Consider the following 26,828-nt stretch of genomic DNA (forward strand, 5'->3'; position numbering starts at 1 on the left):
ATGACAAAAAAAAACAAATCAAATATTAGTATGTAGTATAAGAGATAATAAGAACATTCCCAATAGGTTTTGTAAAACCTATTTTTATGTAAACTTTGAAGAAAAGTAGTTCAAAACTACCTCCAACGGATTATGTATCTTTAAATCTATTTTACATTTTGTTGCAGTGTTAAGCTAGATCTAGTGTGAACTATATACAAATGGAAAAATATTTTATTTATTTTTTCTCTTTTTATATACTTTGTCTCCCACAATAATTTCTTTCTCTTTGTATTTTTTTTTTCCAACAAATTATTAAATAATATAACATTTAAATGATATAAAGAATAAATAGATAATCTGATGTATGGTATATTATAAAAATTAGTATGTAAAATAAAAAATAAATAAATTTTAATAATGTATTTTAAAGAATAAGATACATAAACCATTAAGAATGTCTTTTAACCTCTAAGATATCACACTAATACTCATTAAATGGGCTACTTTTCATAATTTCCTTGTCATAATTAATGGAAGCAAATTTATAAGAGCCATTCGATTGGTGGAATTTCATATTGATGTATTTGCGAGAAATTTATTGTCAAGAGCTTGTACACCCTTGAGATTAATTGAGATTTTATTCTCGGACACCCTATCCCAATAATAAATAAATAAATGCAAGCAAATAAAATAATGAATATATATTTTTATGATTTTATGTAATTTCAAACCATGTGTTGACAAAAAGATTATGATATAAATATTTATGTATGATATTTATAAAAACAAAATAAATCAAAAAGGACAATAAGAAAATAAATTAAACAAAATATTTACAAAAACAAAGAAAGGAAAATAGAGAGGAGAGGAAAGGAGGATCCGGATGTTTGTGGAGATAGTCAAGTATTTAATATTTATTGTCACGATAAATATAGTTAGTACAACGAGTCCACGTGTCAGCTTGTCCACTATGGTCAGTCACATGTACATTTAAACAGCTCTTTAGGAGGCTACACGTGTCAGAATACGCCACGCAGATCAGCAGCCAAATAAAGTGCAACAATAAATAAATAAATAAACTAAAAAAGTGCAGTAACTCTTTGAATAAAAACGACAAAAAAAGTTGAAGTCGTCCTTTTCCGCGAATGCCATGTAACGGTAAAACTGAACTTTCATGTCGTCACGAGTGACGTCCCCTCAAAAAACCACATGCAAATGGTCAAAACCCAATTTTATCAATTTTATTTTTTGAAAAATACTTGCACTAAAAAGTTTAATATTCATGAATAAATCTTCCCAACACCCCAACACCCCAACACCCCACCTATTTTTTATTTTTTAATATATTCATAGCCTTTTTCAGAATTTAATATCAACTTGACAATATGGTTTTGGCCCTTGGGGAATGCTAGGGCATCAAGAGGGCTCTCAAAGTTTTTATCAAGAAGTGTAAATATTTTTTTTTAATTTTATGTGTTTTTTTTTTCAAACATTTTAAATAAGTTGAAATAAATAAAAAAAAATCACAAATTCTTTTAAAAATACTTTTTCAATCATTAAATTAAAAAAAACCCACCATCGATAACCTTTCTTGTTGGCTTTCCTCGGTTGGATACGCATTTCCCTTATGGTTTTTTACTAGATGACTTGTTAAAATTAGTGAACCCACTTTGCATAAGAAAATAAGTTATTTTAATTGAAGTTGGTGTGTATAGAATGTCATCTATCTTACTCACGTGAGATTTAATTTAAAATTTTATTTTTTAAATTAAATTATATCATAAAAATATTTTATTATTTGTGTTATCCGTGCCAATTTGGGAATAAAATTTTCTAATAAATATTTATATTTAAATATAAATGTCTTCATATAAAAATGGAGAAATATCAATGGTATTTTATGAAAAGAATTAAGATTTGGTAGTTATTTAGCATAGATTGTCAATTTTCTTCTATACTTACTTATCCATAGCCAGACTCTTATTGAAGTAAATAATTATTTATTTTAAAAGTGATTGAAAAATAAATTTAATTATTTAATACATATTTTAATAGAAAATTATATTTAATAATATTATTCCTTTAATATTTATTAACGCAGCATCCAATTTTTTTCTTCACTTCCATTATTAGTTTTTACTGTTTCAGTTTTTATTTTTAATGAGATTTTGGCATTTTGCACTTTAACTAATCTATAAATACAAAGCCACACGCAAATGGAAATTGCGGCAGAGCGAGAATTAGAATGAGAGTGAGAGCTGCAGAAGCTTAAAGAAATTCATTGAATCATTTCGGTGAGTTTCTTTCTGCCCGTTTTTGTTTATCTGTTGTTTGATTGCGACGAAATTTGCATTCAAATCGATGTCAAGTGTATTATCTGAGTCTTTATGTTTCTAGAAATTGTTTTTGCATTCAAAGCACGAGAAAGTTGGCGCTTCTCAACTTCATATTCTCTTTCTTCTCCCCGTTGTATTCCGTTGTTTGTTTGATGAGAAATTCTTGGCAAAAACAAAAGGCATTTTTAGTTGAGTTTTGTAGGTATGATGAACTTAGAAACCTAGTTATATAATTGCATTGCCGCGAGCTGAGGGCGATTTCGGTGAAGACTTGTTTGGACCTTTTTTTTTGTGGTCTCTTTGATGTTTTCCTTGCATTTCTCCGGAACCAAAGCGTCTAAAAAACAAGTAAATTTGTTCTAAAAGATGCAAGAGTGTTTTTTTTTTCCCTCATTCTTTGCAATGTTTGAGGAGCTCTTTTTTTGGTTCTTTATGGTTCAGCCGTACAAAAATGGCCTCACAAGTATTTGTGCGTGCCATTTCTGTGCTATTTGCTAATGCACGTGTTAATGAATCATTTACTGACTTGCTTTTTTAGTTAATTGTGATGTTAAATTTTTTGTATGGTTAGGCTCAAGTATTTTGCTCTTGTTTGTTGCTATGCTTTCTGGCCTAAATTGGAAGGTGAGTCTCACCTTCTGTTTGGTTCCCGAGAAGATGTAGGACACAAGTAATTTGGGTGAATTCTGTATATTTTGGCAAAATTAAGAAAGCAGCAGAGTTTCTAGGTGTGGAATGTGTTTTCATGCGGCGGAGAAAAAAAAATATCTGTATGGGGTATCTAAGGAAAAGGTAAGCTCTGGAGTGCCATGGATTTTGTGTGGGTTCCAAATATAGACAAAGTGGTGTAAAAGATAAATTACCTTCAATTCGTTTGGGCATGACTCATGAATGAAATAGTAGGGACTAGTTAAGGATACAGTTGAATTAGATGGGGTTGAAGTCTTGTTGTCTGTTTAGGTAATATAAGGAAAGTAAGTGTGAAGATATTGCGAGACATAAGTCTTTACTTAAGATTAAGGTAAGTTGAGTGACTTATTTATCCTATTAGATGGCTGCAAGTCAATACCCTTTCACAGTTATAAAAGGTGAAATCAGATAATCCCCTAACACAATTATGGTTATCGTGGACTGTCAACGAGGAATAATATTAGGCACCGTATTAAGAGAATTATGGAGGAATGTTAGTCACCGTTTGTTGTATATAATTGACTTTCCATGTATAGTATTCGGTGGCATAGTTTATATAATAAAGAGAAATCTCAAGGCCAGATTAATTCGGCCATTCACTCGTCATCGACATTGCTTCTTAAGTAACAAATTGATGCTTGTTGATTTACGGGCATCAATTTGAGGGGGGCTGTCAACGAGGAATAATATTAGGCACCGTATTAAGAGAATTATGGAGGAATGTTAGGCACAGTTTGTTGTATATAATTGACTTTCCATGTATAGTATTCGGTGGCATAGTTTATATAATAAAGAGAAATCTCAAGGCCAGATTAATTCGGCCATTCACACACAGTTTTATCTTATTTTTGACATGGACATCCATTGTTCATTTAGTTTCAGTAATTGGGGGAGTTGGTAGATACGGAAGAATATAGAATTGAGATGAAATAATAAATTGACTATGGGATTAGCATTGCTCATCTATCTAACTTGTGTATGTTGTGCTGCAAGTCATAAAATACATGATTTATAAAGGAGTGAAGTTCCCTTAAAGTAAATGCTTTTAATTTAACTTCAGATTTGAAAACTCACATGCTGACTCTCTAAGCATTAACCCCATGGCACCAGGCTCTGGGGCTAGCTGCATATGGATTTCTGTTTCACTCACAACAGATCTGAGTGCCGATTTATTGTTAAAGCAACTTATACTTTCTGTTGAGATTTTGATTTTGTGTCTTAATTGGTGGTATCTGAACTGTATTTCTTCCTAGTGGACAGTACACAAATCTTAAATCAATTTAAGATTAGACTAGATTTGTTTACTTTCTGTAAAATGTTCTAGGACAGTTAGTTGTTGGGTTGCAGCTGTTGTATTGGATCTATGGCACTGAAGTGATTTACTAATCGATATATATCTTTCAATATACATGTTATCCTCAAATTAATAATTCTTTCCATTTGTAGGATTATTACTGATTTTCTGACATGGGCTTGGAGGAAAGGCCTATTCAGCTACCCAATGAAAAAGACAAAACTCACCCAACAGGAACTATATGTGTGCATGCCTTTTCTGATCTAACCTACATTTCTCCAGTGGTATTCTTATATCTCCTGAAAGAATGTTATATTCATGGTAGGATGTATCTTCCAATCATCACTTTGATCTGATCGTTTATCTACCTCGATTACATGTTTAATCTTTCACCTTTTACTTCTTCTTCTTCTTCTTCTTCTTCTTTTTATTTTTTTTATTTTTTTTTATTTTTTTAATATTGGAAGTACTTGCATTGAGCTTCTCACATTAACAGCTCATTTAGGTGGCTGGAACTGGGATGAATTAAAATGGAAAAGGAATGGTGGAGCTATTACCTTTTTTTTTTTTTGGAGATATTTTCAGGAAAATAAAGGTTGAAATGAGTTACTCCTATGTGTTCCACAAAGAGGTGTGCGGAATGCTCGATTCCATTCATTAAATGATATGGACTTTCATTTTTACACATGAAAGAGGACAGATTGTGAAATGACAGTTTTTTCCCCCTTCTATCCCTTCCATAAATTGCCAAGCAGACCAGAAGAAGAACACCCCATTCCTTTCTAATGCATTCCATTCCATTCAATCTCAATTCATTTTTTTCTTTCATTCCTTTCCTTTATTAACTCCCTTGCATACTGTGACCATTGGTTCTGAAGCTAGCATAGTGATTTACTACAAGACGGTCAGTTACTTATTGTTGAATCATTGCCAACGTTATCCTGCTTGGATACTGGGTTTCTCATAAAGCTGTTCTTAATGGAAAACTTTTGATTATTTTGCCTCAATTCCATACTTACCTTAGTGAGGTGTAGTCAGATGCTTAGGTTTGCTATTAAACCTGATTTTGCATTGTATGGTTAGATCAGCTTCACTGCTGATTAAATTTGAACAACTTACTGTAGTATCCTCCAGATCTTGTTGATTTTCACAAAGTAATTTAATCGTTTATCGATCAATAAAGTAATCTGAACATTCATTTTGACACCTTATTTAGCTGGCCATTTAGTGCATCTAATTGGAACACTGTGTTTTATGTATACTAAGAATGAAGAATTAATTACTAAGATCCCAGTAGTTTACCTTGCTAGTATTCAAATTTCATGCTTCCTTTTGCATGTTTGTTTCTCATTGAATGCATTTCCTAGGCACATGTAAGGCAACTATGAAGTTTCGAGCTCTTCAACAAGAAGTTTATCAAGTGCTACATAATGATCCCCAACCTGGCCCAGCCACGTTTGTTATTCAGTGTCTATATGTCTTGCCCATATTTGGATTATATTGTGAAGGCTTCAGTCATTTAATTGTATCTGCTCTACGCCGTTTCCTAAAATTGGGAACCGATCCAGCAGACTCCTTGGAAGCAAAGGACCTAGCTACTCAGTTATTTCTTGATATTGCACGGGGTTTTGTGAACCATGATGAGAGGATTGTTGTGAAGATACTTGAAGTTTTTGATATCAAATTGAATAATATTGAGAAAGCCATGTACCAAGTAAAGGAAAGGAATGAGTGTGGTTGTGATGCAGCCAAGTCATTTCTTGAGCAATACATTTTTGAACTGATAGAGTCTCAGTCATACATGGTAGCAGTCTCTCTGTTAGAGCAATTTTCCATTCGCCAATCCAGACAGTCTTTTCTCCTCAGTATGATACAGAACAAACAATTTCAAGCAGCAGGCAAGTGGGCAACATTTATGGGAAAGCAAATGTTATGTGTACTTGTTCAGGAATACATTGACAGGAACATGTTAAAGCATGCAAATGATATCATAAAGAAAAACAATCTGCGGCAGGAATTTCCCGATGTATATCATAAGAGCAAAGAAAGGTATTTTAAATGATTTGTATTCCCTGGAACCCAATTTTCAGAGTCTGATGCCTTTCCTTCCCCAAAAATGAACAATAAGAATATGCCTCCAACATTGCAGCTCACTAAAGAAGCTGGCAGAAAAAGGATGTTGGGAAGTTGCAGAGGCAAAGACAAACAGTGATAGACAACTTCTTGAATACTTGGTCAGTAGCTTTTGACATGAATAGTTACTAGAATTATGTATCTATCATTTACTTGCTTTTAGCTAGGAACTTTTTGAAACTTTTGCAATCCAAAAGGTGTGAGATGCATGGTAGCTGCAGAACTATTGTTTGGAACATTAGTTACATGTGTTACATGTTTTTTAACTGCTTCATTTCTTTTTTTGTTTTGCTCCTGCGCGCCGCCCGGGGGGGGGTGATTATATTCTTTCATTATACACTCTAAATCTATTATTATTTCAAGGTTAATTTGGCCGTGGAAGCTGGTTACTCTGAGAAGGTTGATGAGCTGTGTGATCGATACTCCCTTGAAGGTTTTCTGCATATCAAAGGTATACTATGCATGTTCTGTTTACCTTTGTAATCACTGTCATCATACTTGGCTAGTGGCAAGTTCTTTTGTATCATCAATATTGGCTGGAGTTTAGCCTCTCTTGATCATGCAAAATTATTTCTTGACACTTTGTCTTAGTCAATGCTGCAGCCTTTGGCCTTATCCTTGTTTCTCACTGCTACAACTTCATATCTTCTTCCCTGTATCGGTGCATCAACTTGTTTTCATTGCACCTGAATGCTCCCTCATAAGTTTTTCTCCCTCTGTCCATAGTCATTTAATCTCCAACTTTTCATGCACGTACACAAACACACTTATTCTCACAAACTCAAGCTGGGATTCTTCTCCATCCATTAACTTTTTTCTCAATAAACAAAACCCCTTCACTTTTGCATCTTCTTATTACTCTGAATCAAAGCTCCTTGAATTATTAAAAGTGCTCTATGCTATTGCTACCCCTTCCACCTGTTTGGTAGCATGGAATTATTTTTCTTCGGCCTTTCATCATTACTCATTTAAACATGTTCTCCATATAATGATTTCTTGACAAGCCTTATATTCTCTGTTCAGCACTCTGATCCTTCTTACCATATTGTTCTCTGACAGTCAGTTTTATTGAATAAATGTGTGATTCTTAATTCTCAACGTTTTTCTCTTAGCATTATGGCTATCATTTTCTTGCTTTGTATAACCAATAGACATCATATTATCATAAAATCCTATGGTCATTTATATCGTGTAAGGAAATTGTTTTACTTGTGGTTCAATTATCAATAATAAGTTATTACTTGTAAATATGGAAGTGTGCATTGGGTAGTTTGGTTGGCTGTAAACAAATAAACCCTTATGCATTGCTAGTTTATGCTTTATAGTGCCCGACACAAGTTATCTGCATAGTCGCTATCTTCATCTTAACAAATTGGTGGTCGAAGACATAAATTGGGTTGATGAAGTTGATGGTTTGCGAAATGCGACATGCCATTTTGAGGGATGTAAAGTTGTGGGTGTTGATTGTGAATGGAAGCCCAATTATGAAAAAGGCAGCAAACCAAATAAGGTAATTGGATTTATCTTCTACCATTTTCCTTGTTAGTTCTCTCACTCTCCCTCTCTCCCTCTCGCATAAGTATCTCTTTGGTTTCCATGCTGGACCATTAATAGATAGATGTTGTCATTCTACTGGATGCTTAGTATACGGACCTCCAGGTTGGCATATTAATTATGGACCTTGAATTTTTTTGTCTACCCAACTTACCATAGAAAATAATTTTGGCTCTTCTGTATCTTGGAATATTTCGTAGGATTTCCCTAAATTAGATTGACTTGTGAGGGGAGACTGCTTTTTCTTTAGTTCAAGTCTGGATATATGTTTCTTCATTGACATGAGGTCTGTTATGAAGCAGAAACCAAGTTCAATCATATTATCTCCTCCAAGTGAATATAATTTAACAGAAGGTAGAATGCTTGAAATTCATGGATAAAGTGCAGTAGCAATGGGGTTGGAAATCTGTTAATATTGATGTTGTACCTCCTGGGGCAATTTTGTTTTGCTGTGATTACTTAAACTGTTTTGGGGCTGGCTATTTTTTTACTTTCATGGTTAATTTACAAAAATAATAACTAAAAGAGAGTGAATTTGATGGAAACAACAAAGAGACTTTGCCTCTCACCCTAATTCTTTGTGGAGCAGTAATTTTTAATTACAAAAATAACCTTGTGTGATGGGAGATATATACTAGTGTGGTATATCTATTAGCATTGTCTATGATCTGATGGATAGGTATTTTGTCTATTGCCAGGAAAGACTTTGTTTCTTGGCCATTATGATATTTGGATAATCCCTTTTAAAATAACCTTGTTCCATGTTTCAGGTTTCGATCATGCAGATTGCTTCCGAAAAGACGGTTTTCATCTTTGATCTGATAAAGTTATTCGAAGATGTGCCTCACATTTTAGATAACTGTATGACCCGCATATTGCAGTCTCCAAGAATTCTAAAACTCGGTATGATAAATCTAATGCGTTCATTGGGGTTCATTGACTTGTGAAGCCTCGCACAAATGAATGTCTTCTAAAGAGATTATCTACCTATGACTTCTAAAGCCTTGTATGAATATGTTTAACCCCTAGGGATTGACTCAAATGGTAAGGGTCTCTGTCTTGGTGGTATGCATCTTCCAAGATTAAGGTTCGAACTCTTGGATGCAAACAATTTCTAGAGACCATGTCCCATTGGCGAAAAACTAATGATGTACGTAATCTGTGTGATGGGTAGGGGTGTAACCGGTCCGGTTTGGTCCGGTTTTGTACAAAATCTAGGACCGAACCAGTAGGTACCGGTTTTGCATTTTTCAAAACCGATTACGCACCGATTTTCCTCCTAAACCGGTATTCCGGTTTTACCGGTTTCCGGTCCGGTTTGGTCCGGTTTTCCGGTTTTAATAAAATACAAATTTTTTATAAAAATTCTGTTTAAAAGAAAAAACTGATTTAAAAAATTCTGTTTACCATTTACAAAAATCTGCTTTGCAAAAAAAAATCTGCTATCAAAAATCTGGTTTATAAAAAAAAAAATCTGTTATGTAAAAAATTCTGATATAAAAAATCTGTTTTATAAAAAAAATCTGTTATATAAACAAAATTCGCTATATAAAAAACTGCTATAAAACAAAAACTAAAATAAGAAATTTAGTGTAAAAAAAAAATCTGCTATAATCCTATATTAGACGATTAGTATTAGTATATATATTAGTATTAGTTATAGCTATATAATATATTAGACAATATAATAGTATTAATATTAGACTATTAGTATAGCTATATGTTAGTGTTAGTTTTGATGATTTAGTATAACTATATTAGTATGAGTATTAACTATAATCTATATTAGAATATTAGTATTAGTATATATGTGATTATTTTTTATGTGATTAAAAATTATATATAATATAAAATATATTATATATAATATTAATATATAAATAGTACCGGTCCGGTCCGGTTCGGTCCGGTCCAAAACTAACCGAAACTGAAACCAGACCGGTTTTGGCCGATTTTTCATTTATGAAAACCGGTTCCGGACCGAACCGTTCCAAAACCGGCACAACCGGTCCGGTCCGGTTTGGTCCGGGTCGGTTTTCCGGTTTGTCGGTTTTTTTTTTACATTCCTAGTGATGGGATGCATTAAACAGGTTTGGGGCTTAACCGGATAAAAGACATGTTGTGTTTGCAGTCTCCAGGATTCCTCATCATTTTAAAAAAAGTGAATATGCTTGAAAGAAATTCTCTATCTGCAGGGACAGAAGAAATCCTCATATTCCCTGTGATATTTTACATTTATTTTGATTGACCATGTAAACAGCTGTTAGGAAAGCTTCATAGAACTACTTGTTAGAATAAAATTTTTCTAGGTATTCCTTTCTGATGTGGCCCTACACTTCTTGATGCTTGTAACGTTTATGGTGTGGTTCAAAATTTCATTGCTGCTAGAATTTTGGGCTTATTTCATCAACACCTGCCTGAACAAGGCTGCTTTGTGATCTCTGTACCCTGTAGGCTATAACTTTCAATGCGATATGAAGCAGCTGGCTCATTCGTATGGAGAGTTGGAGTGTTTCAGGCAGTATGAAATGTTACTGGACATTCAGAATGTGTTTAAAGAACGTCAAGGTGGTTTGTCTGGGCTTGCAAAGGTAAATTAAGGATGAGTTCGTTTGTGCTCCTACTATAATCTCTTGTATGTTACATGCTATCGAAACTGCTGTTTGCTTAGGACACTCTCCTCTCCCTCTCCAGCCCTTCATGATTTGCCGTTGCAATACATCCAATAAGTATGTAATTTTGTGACACAATCTCTTGTTGATCATTACCATATAGAAAATATTGGGGGCTGGCTTGAACAAGACAAGACGGAATAGCAACTGGGAACAGCGACCTTTGACTCAGAATCAGGTAAATTCATTCTCGTTCTTTTTAGTATCGTTCTCATTTCTTCTTCACACCATCACTTACTAAAGCTGCATGAGGAAGACTGTTAAGAAAGATAACTACAGAAGCCTACTCCAGTTAGGGGAAATGAAAAAAGTTCTTTTCCATCCAATCGGCATGTATGAATGTTTGCAGTCCAATATCTGATCCTGTGCAGTATTAAATTACAGGTTATTTTGATATGAGATATTGTATGAATACCATTTAATTGCGTAATAAAGAGCTCTTGGATATCTATTGTAATGTCAATTGGAATCGGAATAAACAGAAATGTTTGCTCACAATTGGAGAACTTATCGAAGCTAAGTTCTTTTGTTTGCACAATGGAATATTTCATATTAGCTGTGCAGAAAAGGCTTTTCAGATATTCCAAGCAATGAAAATAATTTGAACTCTTAGATTTCATACAGAATGAACTCCCTGTCCTGTTAGGTTTTTAGTCTTTGTTCAAGCATGCGTGCATCTCTTATCAATTCGATGGTGATAGAAGTTTTAAGATGTGGAATTATCTATGTTTTGACCTATGAATTCGTCTAACATCTCTTAATGAAACAAAAACTATACCTTGGTCCTTGGGTGCAGCTAGAATATGCTGCTCTGGATGCTGCTGTACTTGTTCGCATCTTCCTCCATGTTTGCAGTCATTCTCAGCCTGCTACTGTCACTGGGGGGCATGATAAAATTGATTGGAAATCCCACATTGTAAGTATAGATAACAGATTTACCAAAGAAAACAAACATAAAATATGACACCTCTATTGTTGCATATTAAACATTTGGTTTGTGTTGGACTAATGACAGGTTTCCCATATGGATAATAACATCAAGAAATCCAAGAAGGAAATTAGAAGTAAAAAGCAGTTGAAAGCAGCTCTGATTAAAGAGCATTGTCAATCGAGTTAGTGCAGAATTTCATTCCCATAGCATTACACTATAAATTTGTAAATACTTTTATGTGGTTGAAGAAGACACTGCTGGTTAAAGCTGTTTCTTTACATATTCTGCATGTTTATAATGAGTGAAACATTGTTTTTTATGATGGTTCATTAAACCAAGTTAAATAAGCAGTGGCAAGCACTGAATTCCGTCGTGCTTGGGAATTACTTTCCTTGGAAACAAACAGAATGTGTAAGAAAATTATACATGATTCTGCTTGATTGGACTTGACTAAGAGGTTGTTTCCCCCAGACTAGCACTACCTGCCTCTGCTTTCCACTTCTTGAAGGACACTTTATATCCGTCGCCAAAACAAAAAGGCCATTGGCACAACACAAGTGATTGGCAATTGATTATGAATAATATTTTCTCTGTTACGAGGTTTAAATGAAGAAAAAAGTTATCCAACCTCCAGTCTCCTAAATGCACACCACACTCCTGACATGGCGTTGTCATATCATTCTTCCCGAATTCATCCTCCCGAGCTCCCTCGGACTCTTCTCTTCTCCCTAAGACCTCACACTCAACGCAGACCACATACTCTTCTCCATCTTCTTCCTCTTCATTGCCTCAGACTCTTCTCTCCCCCCTTCAATCCCTCACCCTAGAAAAATTCGTGACAACCTTCCCTACTGAGATACTTTTATCTCGACAAAATCCAGTCAGTGCCAGATTTCCATCAGGTAACGATCTGCTACTTTTGAATTTGTCTAGTCTTTTGAAACAGTTTTGCTTAATAAGCTTCCAATTCGCTAATTATGTTTGATTTATTACCCAATAAACCTTGCATATGCATCTCTTTGTTTCATTTCCTTCCAAAATCATGCTTCATCTACTTGAAAAATTCCCCTTTTGAGTTTTTTTTTTTTTTCCTTAATTGATGCTCAAAGTACGATTCTTTTTCAACAATGTGTAACCCTCTTGGCACTTTCTTAGCACAGAATTTACAAATTCCAAGTCCAAATCTCTATACTTAGATAAGATTGAAATGGGTGTATTTTTAGGTTTTGGAGAAGTGGGTACTTCTAGGTTTGGAGTTTAAGGTTGCGAGACTTTGAAATTTTTGATCTCTTAGTTCAGATGACTTGTTATAATGGAATCAGGGTCTGGTGTTGATGAGAGTTGATGCACTTCGGAGAAGGCTCAACCAATTTGGAGATGCCAAGCAACTGGGCAATGGGGTTATCTAACGTGCGGATTTAAAAGCTACAAATCTCTTGATGAGCAAAGGGATCCAGAAGAACACGAGGAGGATTTGAGCTCCACCTGGAGTTGAGATTGGGGATATTTTCTTCTTCCATATGGAAATGTGTATGGTGGGATTACATTCTCAGTCTATGGGTGGTATTGACTATCTTATTTTCAAGGACACAGTGGATCAAGATCAAGTGGTTGTGTGCATTGTTTCGTTTGTAGGATATGATGATGATGTGGAGGATGCGAATGTTCCGATTTATAGTGGTCACGGTGGCAGTTTTGGTAAGAGGGACAAACAAGTAATTGATCAGAAGCTTTAAAGGGGAAATCTTGCTTTGGAGAGAAACTTACAGGGGTGCAATGACATCAAAGTCATCCAAGGTATCCAAGATGCTTTGAATCCAACATCAAAGATGTATGTCTATGATGGGCTTTGTAAAATGCAAGAGTCCTGATTGAGAACAAACTATCTACAATAAATTCAAGTACAAATTTGTGAGGATGCTAGGGCAGCTGATGCTTTTGCTATTTGGAAATTGATTCAGAAGTGGAAGGAAGGCTTGTCTTCAAGGGTCGGACTTATCCTTCCACACCTCACCTCAGTGAGCTGAAAGTATACCCGTTTCACTTGTAAACGATGTTGAAAAGGGCCATGTATCTCTTGTAATAGTTTTTGGTTGGTTCAGAATGTAGATGTATCATGTTAGTTTTAAGAGTTAATTACACTTTAACCTTCAAACTTTTACTCAATTCATAATGTGCCCCTGAAACTAACAATTATATCAAAATGGATCCACTTACTTTCAAAACTTATCAATCCCCCCATTCTGTCTACTAGCAGCATCAAATGTAATGGAAACTTCCTGCACGTGCTACTTACATGCATGATAGTCACTGCAAAGATAAAAATGCCCCTGACTGCAACAAAATTATTAGTCTGGGGGCACATTGTGAATTGCGTAAAAATTTAAGGGGGCAAAGTGAAATTAATCATAATTAATAAGTATAACATAAAAAAATATATATATCAATTTGATACAAAATAAATTAAGAGAAATATATGGTCTAAAGCATGTTGGTTAAATATATATAGATTTCTATCAATGTGAAAGAAATGGTTGTATTTCAATGACCTTTTAAAAAAAAATTAAAACAATTTTACTAAGAGTTCTACTGCATATAGTCATTTTTGCATATTTTTTATGCACTCTACTGATGTGATTGGCTAAAAAAATTATTTTATATTAAGAAAAGTGACGCGCTAATCATATTACTGGAGTGTACAAAAAATACGCAAAAATACTTGCAAATAGGATTTTTGTTAATTAATCCATTTTTAACAATAATAGAAAACATAAATTGCAAAAAATTTTATTAATGTTTTAAGAAATATTTGTAAATAAATATGAGTGACATGTATTCTATCGATTTGTTATTATTAGAATTAAGAATATATTTGAATAAAACAATGTAATTTATATAAAATTATGTTAGATTTAATTTTTTTCACTGAAATAATACAGATAAATTTATACATAATAGTATATTCATGTGTGTTTTTGAATTCTATAAAAATTTCTAAAATAAACATGAACTTTCAATTTTCCTATCGAACTTTCATGTAATTTACAATGTACCCCCAAAATTAATCATTTCGATGCACGTAAGGAACACGTGGTGAAAGTTTCTATAACAATTGATGCTGCTGGTAGATGAAAGGGGGGGATTGACATGTTTTGAAAGTAAGCGAGTCCACTTTGATGCAATTATTAGTTTCGGGAGCACTATTGTGAATTGAGTTAAAGTTCGAGAGGGCAAAGTGTAATTAATCTTAATTTTAAATGTAAATAGATTGATAGGATCCTAACATGTATGGTATATTCTCTATGAATATAATTATGATAACTTATTATGAATATTAAGTTGACTTTTCAACATTATAATTGGCATGATTTTGAAGTGATTTTTGGAATTGACATGATTTTTGGAATTGAAATGTGACAGGAAAGTGCTAACATTTTTTTTCCTGTATGCTGATCTAGAGATTTGGAGTTGGCATGATTCTTCGTCGAATGTCATCCGTACAAGGGACAATTTAGATGCCTAGAATTTATTTATACATCACAAGCATTATGCACCAACACCTACATCATTATAATATCAAAACAAAAAAAAAAAACACCTACATCATTATGTTAGTTAAAGAGGTAAAATGCATATATGGCTAATGCTTTCAGTTACAAATTTGAAAACAGTAAAACACTTATATTAAATTTAGTTTTACAACACTACATATTATCTACTGCTTTAACTATTACATTTTCTAAACAAACTGTAATGAGAGTGAGAGAGACTATCTAATCTAACAAACGAGGACTAGATTAAAGGATATTGACCCTCTTACTTTTTAGATTGGCATGATTCTTGACTGAATGCTAACATTTTACTTAAAAGAAAATTTACAGATTACATTGACTTGTAAATTCTATAAAGTAATTTTGCTTTTCTCTTTTTGAAATTGACAGTTTCTTGACCGAATGTAAATTTCCTCTATTTGTATATTTGCAAAAGCTACTACCCATGTTTCAATGCACTAAAAATAGCAAAATATAACTTTATATATAGTAAAAAATTATAGTTGTCAATACCAAAGATGCATTATCAGTACTACCTATTCTCAACTTCAAAAACAAATTTTTCAACTGGACTGTATCAATGGTCATTGTTTACAAAAGTTAGCTTCAAATTTCTTTATAAAAGTCATTCTTTTTTTAACTTCTTGTGTCTTTTGCATGTTGAACATTCATTGTATATACCTGTAGCAACAAAGAAAGAAAACCTATATAACAATAATACATAATACTAACAATTATGTAAATATACAAAGGCAACAAAGTTATTTCCTTGCAAATAAATACTATTTGTTTACCAAGATGCTTTGTATGAAATGAAAGTCCTCGTAGTAAAAATTTATAGCAGTTCATCACATGATAAACCAAAGAGTTTATTCTAGAGCTACATTGACTAGTGGCATAAACCATTTTGGGAGTTTGTCAACATAACACTTACACCATAAAAGAAAGCTTATGCCTTAAAATTTTTTTTAAATGGTTCACAAGAATCTCAATTTAGGAAGAAAATTAATATATAGTTAATTACCAAAAATCTAAATTAAAATAAAGTTTGTCCACCCTTTAACAACGAGATCAACTGACAGAAATTGAAATTATAGTTCTTCAATAGATGAAATTAATTTCAAAAAAGTCTTAAGGATATTTGGAAAGGAAAAAAAAAGGATTAAGTAGGGTCAATGTTTAATATTGAAATCCTTAAGATATGGGACAAACCAATGCTTCCGTCATAGTTGACATCAACAAAAACCCAACATTTATCGTCCACCATAGTTCACAAAAGGCTGGGATCTCCAAAATACAAATATACAATTAGTAAGTTAAGGATCAACTGAAATTCAGGGACAATATCTAAGATAAGTTTCATGGGGTAAGCTTGACATATCTTGAATATATTCAAAATGGTAAATTACTATGAAGATATTAAAAATGGAATATTGCAAGAAAATATATAAATGCAACAAGGTAAAAATAACCTCATACCTGATCATTGGCCTGTGGCATTAATTGTGTTAGAGTACTACACTGGGTTAGAATAACAACCTCGTCAATAATAGTACCAACTTCTGATTCAAGTAGATCACCATTTGAGTAAGGTTCTAATTACCTAAAAATCTATTAAGATTCTAATTAATATTAAGAGGAATTGCATCTTAACAAAAAAATCGGCCTGAAATGAAACAAAGGTATTGTGCACCTTGCCTAGTGTAGAAAGTTAAGTATATAGTAGTGCGGTAGAAAACTCCAAACTTAAGTGGATTTTACATAAGTTAGTTTTAAGCAAAGTTCAAAGAGATTTTAACAAACATATATAATCTTCAACACTAGGCTAACATTTTTCAGCTCCTAGTTGAATAAAATTCTTCAATAATCTAGTTATAATTTACACCAATCGAAAGTTGGGGGACATGGCAACAAAAGTCTAGCATACATATCTCATATACCTTCTCTACCTGAAAATTATTTTTTAGGTGATTATGTTTGCTAATATGTATTGTATTAATGACAAGTCTTGAAATTGGTTTTTCCTATCTTGGTTTAGGCGACTTAGGTACTTTAATAAATAGGTCATATAAGCAGCATATTATTGACATAATGTTGACATGATGTTGACAACAGATAGTAGAGTCTTTAAGGGAATGATAGTGTTATACGATCCTGATATGATTGCTTTATTTTCAAATGTCACACATTGAGTTCTTCCAATACTATAGAACCCAGATCCACAACAAAATTGAAATATATCACTATTAAGATGGTCTAGGATACTTAGGCAAGCACAACCAAGCCATTCCACCAAGAATAATCGCATTACTCCCATTGCAAAAAATTATGGGTTGCCTAAAGTCCAGATATTTAGTTTTGTTTTCAGAAGATCCTCTCTAATAAAATATATATGTATAGCTTCTTGCAATCATATTGGTATGATACTTTAGGTCTTTGGTTTTGGCTGGCTCTCGAGTTTCTTGCTTTGTAAGGTACTTCCAATCTAGCAAGTTAGTTGCCTGTTTGCCCCTAGGTCATAAATACTTTGGGGCTGTCTAGTGTCTAGAAAGTAATATATTTTATGAAGTCTCAATAATACTATAGAGCCAACCTTTCAGAAAGAAACTTGTATCATTACCTACCAATCTATTAATCAAAGTGGTGACAATGTTGTTAAGAAAACTCTAGTCTGCTAAATTTTGGCTTGTACTACCATAGACGATACCTCTCTCACCATTTGAGATTTTAGCCAATCAATCTCTCTCATTGTCGTATTTTCTCATTTTCAAATAAGAAAATATCCAAAATTAGCAACCATTAAAACAAAAAATACAGATCCAACAAACACAAAGATGTAAATCTAAGAACACAACAAAAAGACATACAATATACGGGATGTTGGGAAACAAAAACAGAATTGAGAGAAAAACACAAGGTCATCACTCGGAATAGATCAATGTTAATGGCCCCGAACAACGTCATTCTAAAAAGAGAGGTGAGAATCAATACTTTGGACTGTGCGATGAAGCCTTGTGGAGGAGAATCGAGGTGGGAGGGGATCCAAATTTAGATTTAGGATTCTGAAGTCTAAATGTACATTCCATATAAATTTAAAAAAATGGTAAATCCACATACGCCGGTGTGCAAAGGCTGAGCTACATTTGGAGGTTGCATAGAACTTCTCTTAAATGAATACCAACATACCAAACATGTTAGAAGAGTCTTTAGTCCTCTGATTTTAAATCCTAATTTGTACGGATATTTTTCTTGACCATCAATAAGGCTAAAGAGGTTCTAAAAAAACGCAAAAAGTAGTTATATGTTATGTCATGTTAACATGGATGGGTAAACAATAAGTACTTTAAACGGTCACATACCCAAAGTAGTAGATAAATAAGATATTCAACTGTAAAACAAAGATACTTTTATAACATAAACCTAAAAATGGAAGAGAATCCATTTTTTACCAATAAATTTTTCTATAATTCACGATCATATCTCAATACATTCCACTCTCCCTAATAGAAAATAATAATAATAATAATAATAATTTTTCATGTCGGATCATTTTATGTTTCTAGCAAATGAAGGATGACAGGAAGTGTGTGATGGAAGACCTAGGGTATCGCTCCTATGGAGTTAACTAGAACCTTGAGACAGTTAGCATGAAGGTCTCAGTAAAAGACCAAATATTTATAGATGGTCATCTCGTTCTTGTTCATTCGACTATCCTCTTTTACCTAAAAAATATAATGTTGTTAAGGCCACAAAGACCTTCAAAAGATGAAAAGGAGAATGAGAGTTGCAATATATAAGCTTTATAGCGCAGAAGGTACTACAATATCTTTTATCTTTTGTAATAGGGGTGCTATCCGCACCCAGCCCCCGCATATACAGGAGATGAAAATTTCATCCCGCACCTCGCCCCCTGGAGGTGGGGGCAGAGCCCCCCGCCCACTTCAAAAATACTATATTTCATTGGGCTTAAAAAAAAATTTTGGTCTAAAAATATTTTTTTAGACCCAAATTATTATATAATTAAATCATAAATTAAAATTTATATATATAATAATAATTTAAAAACTAATAACATAAAAATTATGTTATTAATTTTTAAATTTGTTAAACTTGTTCACAAGTAGATCTCATATTACTCAAATATGACTCTTGAATAGTCTTGGAGTTTTATATAAGGTGGCTTAGGGTGTTCATACCATTTACAATGTTGTGAACAAATCTTACTCTCTTGTAACTCTTGTGAACAAGTCTAACAAATTATAATATATATTTATATATACAATTTGTAAAATATAAATATATATTTATAAATATAAAATAAAGTGCGGGGCGGAGGAAAAGTAGTGCGGGGTTGAGTCCTGCCCGCCCCCACTTAGTGTATTTCATGCGGGGCAGGGTCCCCCGCCCAGGCATGTACTGTGCGGGGTACCACATTCAACCATGAGGAGGCGGGGCGGACGGAGGTGAGGTAGTGGGGGTCGGGCCCCCACTGCCCACCCCTATTTTGTAATGATTTAGAATTTATAATGGTGAAAAGAAAATACTGTCATTAAGGCCCCATTTGTGTACAAGAGTATTTTCAAATAATCAATTCCCAAACAAACTCAAACAAAAATATTTTTTAATTTTAAATTTTTAACATTTTTATCTAATAATTACTAAATTGTTATAATGTTTTTCAAACTTTAAAACAAAACACAAAAAATAATTTAACCTTTTCAAATCACAAAATAAAAATTATATTAAAAAATTATATTCTAACAATATTTTAACTTTATAATATTTTTATTAAACTTTCTCTCTCATTTTTCAAAATCTAACAAACAATCTAATTCAAATCATTTTATTACTATTCACAAACCATTTTATTACTATTCACAAATATACTGAGATATTTTTTATTATTAGAATAATCAAGAATATATTTAAATAAAACAATGTAATTTATATAAAATTATGTTAGATTTAATTTTTTCATTAAAATAATACATATAAATTTATACATAATAGTATATTCATGTGTTTTTTAATTGTATAAAAATTTCTAAAATATACATAAATTTTCACTTTGTTTATCAAACTTTCACGTAATTCACAATGTGCCCCCAAATTAATAATTTTGATACCCGTAAGCAGCACGTGAAGGAAGTTTCCGTTACATTTAATGTTACTGGTAGACGAAATGGGAGAATTGATACGTTTTGAAAATAAGTGGGTCCATTTTGATGCAATTATTAGTTTCAGGAGCACATTGTGAATTGAGTGAAAGTTTGAAAGAGTAAAGTGTAATTAATGCTAATTTTAAATGTAAATAGATTGATATGATCCTAACATGTATGGTATATTCTCTATGAATATAATTATGACAACTTATTACAAATAGTAAGTTGACTTTTCTACATTGTAATTGGCATATTTTTAAAGTGATTTTTGGAGTTAGCATGATTTTTGGAGTTGAAATGTGATAGGAAAGTGCTAACATTTTTTTTCCTGTATACTGATCTAGAGATTTGGAGTTGGTATGATTCTTCATCGAATGTCATCCGTACAAGGGACAATTTAGATGTCTATAATTTATCCATACATCACAAGCATTATGCACCAACACATATATCATTACTTTAGTTAATGGGTTAAAATGTATATATGGCTAATGCTTTCAGTTACAAATTTAGAAACAGTAAAACACTTATATTAGATTTAGTTTTGCAACACTTTATACTATCTACTGCTTTAACTATAATATTTTCTAAACAAATTGTAATAAGAGTGAGAGAGACCATCTAATCTAACAAATGAGAATTAAATTAAAGGATATTGACCCTCTCACTTTCTAGATTGGTATGATTCTTGACCGAATGTTAATATTTTACTTGAAGGGAAGTTTACAAATTACATTAAATTGTAAATTCTAATTTTGTTTTTCTCTTTTTGAAACTGATAGTTTCTTGACTGAATGTAAATTTCCTCTATTTGTACATTTATAAAAGCAACTACCCATGTTTCAATGCACTAAAAACAACAAAATACAACTTTATATATAGTAAAAGATTATAGTTGTCAATACTAGAGATATATTATCAGTATCACATACTCTCAACTTCAAATACAAATTTTTTAACTGGATTGTATCAATGGTCATTCTTTACAAACGCCAATTTCAAATTTCTTGATAAAAATCATTCTCTTTTTAACTTCTTGTGTCTTTTGCATGTTGAACATTCATTGTATATACCTGTAGCAACAAAGGAAGAAAACCTATATAACAGTAGTACATAACACTAACAATTATGTAAATACACAAAGGTAACAAAATTATTTTCTTGCAAAGAAATACTATTTGTTTACCAAGACACTTTGTATGAAACGAAAGTTTTTTTAGTAAAAATTTATAGCAGTGCATCACATGATAAACCAAAGAGTTTATTCTAGAGCTACATTGACCATGACATAAACTATTTTTGGAGTTTGTCAATATAACATTTACATCATAAAAGGAAGCTCTTGCCTTAAAATTTATTTTAAAGGATTCAGAAGAATCCCAATCTAGGAAGAAAATTAACTTATAGTTAATTACCAAAAATCTAAATTAAAATAAAGTTTGTCCACCCTTTAGCAACGAGATTAACTGATATAAATTGAAATTACAGTTCTACAATAAGTGAAACTAATTGCAAAAAAATTTAAAGATATTTGGAAAGCAACAAAAAAAAAATTAGAATTAAGTAAGCTCATTGTTTAATATTGAAATCCTTAAAATATGGGACAAACCAATGCTTCCACTATAGTTGACCTCAACAAAAACCCAACCTCTATCTTCTACCATAGTTCACAAAAAGCGGATATCAAAAATACAAATACACAATTAGTAAGTTAAGGCTCAACTCAAACTTAGGGACAATATCTAGGATAAGTTCCATGGGGCAAGCTTGGCATATTCTGAATATATTCAAAATAATGAATTACTATGATGACATTAAAAATGGATAGAATTCTTTATTAAAAACAATTAGTATGTTTTGGAATTTGAAAATTTTGAATGATTTTCTATATTTTATTTGAAAGTTTAGAAAAGTTGTAATGATTATTTTGAAAGTATTTGTTTGAGTGGTGTTTGAGAAGTCAATGAGATGTGATAAGATAAGGTGAAAATTATTTATAAACAACGTTATAATTTCTTTTCTCTTTTTTGCATTATCTCTTTTCTCGCTCCCCAAGTATTCTCCCTCACTTCTTTGTAATTTTGTTTTCGTGATCACTCGTGTTGCCACCTTTGGTGTCGCCAATCTACTGCATTCTGGTAAGTCTCTATCTCTCCCTCATTCGCACAGTTGCCCTTTGCACTGAGAACTACGCTACCTATTTCATCCCTAATCATGCTTCTCCACCTTGTCAATATGCCCTCTCTCCTCTCATCTCTCGATCTCTCTCTCCCTCCCTCCCTCATATATCTATTCTCTCTCATGCACTCTATTTTCCTTCTCTCTCTGTATTTATGTTGTCCGACGCAACCCACACTGTTGCACGCCATTGGTAATTAAGTGTGTCTTCTTCATCCCGCTTATGTCCATTCTTTTGTTTTCATTTCCCTCTAATCTCTCTCCTTCCTCCATTTTCCATAAATTGCCACAATTTCCACGGTTTTCTAGCACTATCTCCAATCGCAAGTCACAAGCCCCCTCAACCGATGTCCACATCACTGCACCATGAGAGACAAAGATCGGACCATCCCCTTTATCTTAAACTATAAATCATTACTCTTCCATAAGACACCACCGTAGCCCTGTAAGTCACCATCATAGCCCAACCTTAAACCCATAATGGAACCAATGTAAGCCAAATATCACATTTATGCACGCACTCCTCTTTTCCTTCTTTCCCAAGACACCATCGCCCAAGAAAGTATGTACCACCACCTGACAAGAGTAACCACATGACGCATAGCATAGCGTGAAGTGGAACATCAATGACCATCCTGAGGTTTTTACCACCGCACAGAGGTAAGTAGCTCTCAGACTAATATTAGAATATCTGTATTTGGAATTGTGAAATTGTGTTTGTAGTTGGAATTGTGAAATTTTGTTTTGTGCTATGATGTTGTGAACAATTGGTTGTGTGATGTTGGGATAAACTTTTAAATTGAGATGTAACTGTTTCATGTTATATGCACCCCAACTCATGCATCCATTAATTACATTACATTTTCTAGAACTTTAATCATTATTGATTAATGCCTCATCAAATGATATTTTCCTGAAGATAAAATTTTGGAAAATATATGATTATCTACTCTTATAATTAACAATATTGGGTCCCTTCAATCTTTCAGATCTCGATGCTCTATAACCAGATTCAATTTTCTGTTTCAAATCTCTAATTAGTAGAATTGATGATGACTTGAGGGACTTAAAATAACTATATGTACTATTCTCTCTTGAAAATTAGATATCAAATATGTTCTTTTCTTACAAAATGAAATTTGAGTTGCATTATATAAAATGCTTTTGCTTGCTCTTTTTTGTACAAATAGCTTACTTTTTTTACTATTAATATTTGTACTGAGATGACACCCGCAACCATATTAACATTTTTTTCCCATATTGGTTGGAGTTATTATGTATTATTAAAAATTTGTATATAGGTGAAAAGTATTCTTTCTTATATTCATAAGTTTAATCTTTTTATGGATGTTTATTTTTTGAGTAATGTTACATACAATCGTGAAGTGTGCAAGTATCTTTGAATTGTTTTGAAAAGAATAAAATCCACTATTAAAAAATTAATTTTCTTTTCATATAGGTCATGTATTTATTTACTTTTTTAAAATTGATTGCACGGCATTTGTATATTCACGGTGCAAGTATCATTTCTCTTATTTTTTAGCAATGCTATATTCTAAATCTAGGCTATATGAAAAGATCGTGAAATTCCATCCAGCCTAAGATTGCCTCATTTTAATCAAGTTTTATATTCAGATAGCTCTCCGAAGAATTAGATATCACACTATAGAATATAAAGTAAATAAAGTTCATATAGTTTGAAAATTAATTATATGTCTAACGCTCAATTAGTCAATTTGGAAAATAATTATTAATGCCATGTCATTATTTGCTTTCTATATTTCAAACAAGAGTTTTGCTACATACAAGCACAGTCACGCACTAATCTGTATATCAATACTGATTTATTCATACTTAAAATTTAAATTAACACTGTTTTTAATAAAATCTACTTTTTGACCAATCACATCATATTAATATACAGATTAGTGTACAATTGTACTTGTAACTATACTTTTCCTTCAAACAATTATCATGCATGTTTGTATTTTCTTTAGAATGTATGTTTCTATTTTTATATTCTACTTATTTGGAAATTGTGGTACAATTTGAATTTTTTGTGCATATGTGGACAAATTTATTAATTATATTAATTTTCTATTTTATTGTAATTTAATTAAAATGTTATTATTACTACAATAGCATTTAAACAACATATCATAATATCTCAATGCATGAGGATTGACATTCGAACACAAAAGAATTAACATTCAAATATTATCAATTCACGTTTGAACGTTAATATACTAACAATTAATGTTCAAATGGAAAAAATTGACATTCGAATATAAAAATTGACAATTGTTAAAATTGATGTTTGAATATAACAATTTACATTCGAATATAATGGTTGATGTAAATGCTTTTTGGTATATTCGAACATACTTTTAGTGACGGAAACCAACTGTCACCAAAATTTGGTCACATTTGAATGTTTAATTGAACGTTATTTTCATAAATTGTCATAAAAAAAAAAAATTTGTGACGCTTGAACAATATTTTTTAGCATCACAAATTTTTTTATGTAAATCGACACAATATATATTTCATGACATAGTGTTATGTCATCATGTCACGAAATATTTTTAGGTGGACGATTTTTAGATGATTTTTAACCATTAAAAAAACATTTTGTAATGGTTTTTTTTTTTTTTTTTTTGGTGACAGTTTGGTTTGTTCCAAAAACTACAATTTGTTGGTCATCGATAAAGCTAAAGAGTTTCTAGAAAAAGGTAAAAAGTAGTTATATATTGTACCATATTAACATGGACAAGTAAACAATAAGTGATTCAAACGGTCACATACCCAAAGTAGCAACTAAGTCAGGGATTCGACCCTAAAACAAAGATATGTCTAAAACATAAACCTAAATATAGAAAAGACTTTTAGTTTTTTATCAAAAAATTTCAACACCACAATTCACGATGTTATCTTAATATATTCCACTATCTCCCCAATAGAAAAAACCCACCCTCCCTTTTTGATTATTTTTTGTTTTTGGTAAAGGAAGGAAGACAGAGGGAGGGTTGGATGGAGGAGCTTGGGTACCGCTCCTATGGAGTTGAGCGGAACCTTGAGATCGTTAGCGTGAAGGCCTCGGCAGAAAACCGGATCTTTGTAGGTGGTCGATCTCGTCCTTATTCATTTGAGCATCCTTTTTCACCTAGAAAACACAAAGTCATCAAGGCCACAAAGACCTCCAAGAAATGGTGGAATGACCCTGAGATGAAGAGAAGAAGAAGAGTTGCAAAATATAAGTTTTATAGCGCTGAAGGAAAAATGAAGATATCTCTCAAAAAAGGGATGCATTGGCTCAAGAAAAAGTGCATTATGATGGTACGCCGGTTATGAGAAATGCGAGTATGCAAAATAAGAGAGAAAGAAAAGAACAAGAGGAGAAGTATGTGTATTTCTAACAAAAGCTATTTCTCTTACTGGTGCTATCCTCTTGTTTGGACTAGATTGAATCCAAACTAATACATATGGGGAACCTTTGTAATGTACGTGTACATATCACATATATTCAATGGTAAATTTGATTAATTTGCTTTATTTTTTATTTCTGGTAAGATTAATCCTCTCTCTAGATATCAAAAGATTTCGACAATTTTGTATTCAAGAAAAATTTCACCAAGGAAAATTTGATTAAAAAAAAAACAAACAATTCTATGGCAATCATATCGTAGGCCAATTTGTGTATTGAATCTCTAATATGGTGATCAATCTCTCCATCGCCTCCACTACCATGCAAGCATGCACGCAGACTGTTCTACGTGAACGCACATGAAGTTCCATACATGCCTCATGAGCATTGTCGCTCATTTCCATGTGTCTGTATCCTTTTGCCTTTTTTCTTAGGATGCCAATTCAGTTTCCCATGCATGTTGATGTTTCTCTCGCCTCTATTTTAGATAACATTTGATAAACTACGTCATTAAAAAGGCCATTGATATTCAATGTTATAAAAAAAATGTAATTAATTAACTTAATTGTTACCAAAACATTTTAAGTTTCATGTCATCGATGACGTATATAAAAAATTAACTCTTTAAAAGAAAAAAGAACCTCCAAGGCCTCTCTATCTAGATGGGTTAAACTCTAATCGTAAGAAATCTATTCAATTCTCCCTAATCAATGTGTCATTAATTAGGAGTTAAAATTAGTTTGGTTTGTCCTCTCACCAACTTTCGAAAGTGTGTAAGATATAATAGTACTATTCACGTCACTTACATGACAAGATTTGATTTATAAGATTTAAATTTTAATATTTTTTTTAAAATCAAATCATGTCGTACAAGCATTTTATTAGGTTTGTTATCTACACACCTAATGGTTTATAGAGCAG

At 32.4% G+C, this 26,828-nt stretch overlaps 1 protein-coding gene across 3 annotated transcripts; it reads left to right on the top strand.

Annotated features, from left to right (window-relative positions):
* The first annotated feature begins 2,140 nt into the window (after positions 1 to 2,140).
* On the top strand, positions 2,141 to 11,995 carry LOC122317414. Of its 3 annotated transcripts, XM_043134503.1 has the most exons (11): positions 2,141 to 2,276; positions 4,455 to 4,623; positions 5,670 to 6,351; positions 6,452 to 6,536; positions 6,799 to 6,886; positions 7,761 to 7,945; positions 8,760 to 8,892; positions 10,444 to 10,580; positions 10,765 to 10,839; positions 11,458 to 11,577; positions 11,677 to 11,911. In XM_043134503.1, the coding sequence occupies exons 2-11, from the start codon at positions 4,476 to 4,478 to the stop codon at positions 11,776 to 11,778; spliced, it is 1,755 nt and encodes a 584-aa protein (XP_042990437.1). In that variant the 5' UTR covers positions 2,141 to 2,276; positions 4,455 to 4,475; the 3' UTR covers positions 11,779 to 11,911. The 3 variants fall into 3 exon arrangements, with proteins under 3 accessions (XP_042990437.1, XP_042990439.1, XP_042990438.1); XM_043134504.1 differs by lacking the exon at positions 2,141 to 2,276 and having other exon boundaries at positions 4,450 to 4,586; positions 11,677 to 11,995; XM_043134505.1 differs by lacking the exons at positions 7,761 to 7,945; positions 8,760 to 8,892 and having other exon boundaries at positions 11,677 to 11,995.
* Positions 11,996 to 26,828: the final 14,833 nt, after the last annotated feature.

This window comes from Carya illinoinensis, chromosome 7 (genome assembly GCF_018687715.1).
Source record: "Carya illinoinensis cultivar Pawnee chromosome 7, C.illinoinensisPawnee_v1, whole genome shotgun sequence".
Lineage (NCBI taxonomy): Eukaryota > Viridiplantae > Streptophyta > Magnoliopsida > Fagales > Juglandaceae > Carya > Carya illinoinensis.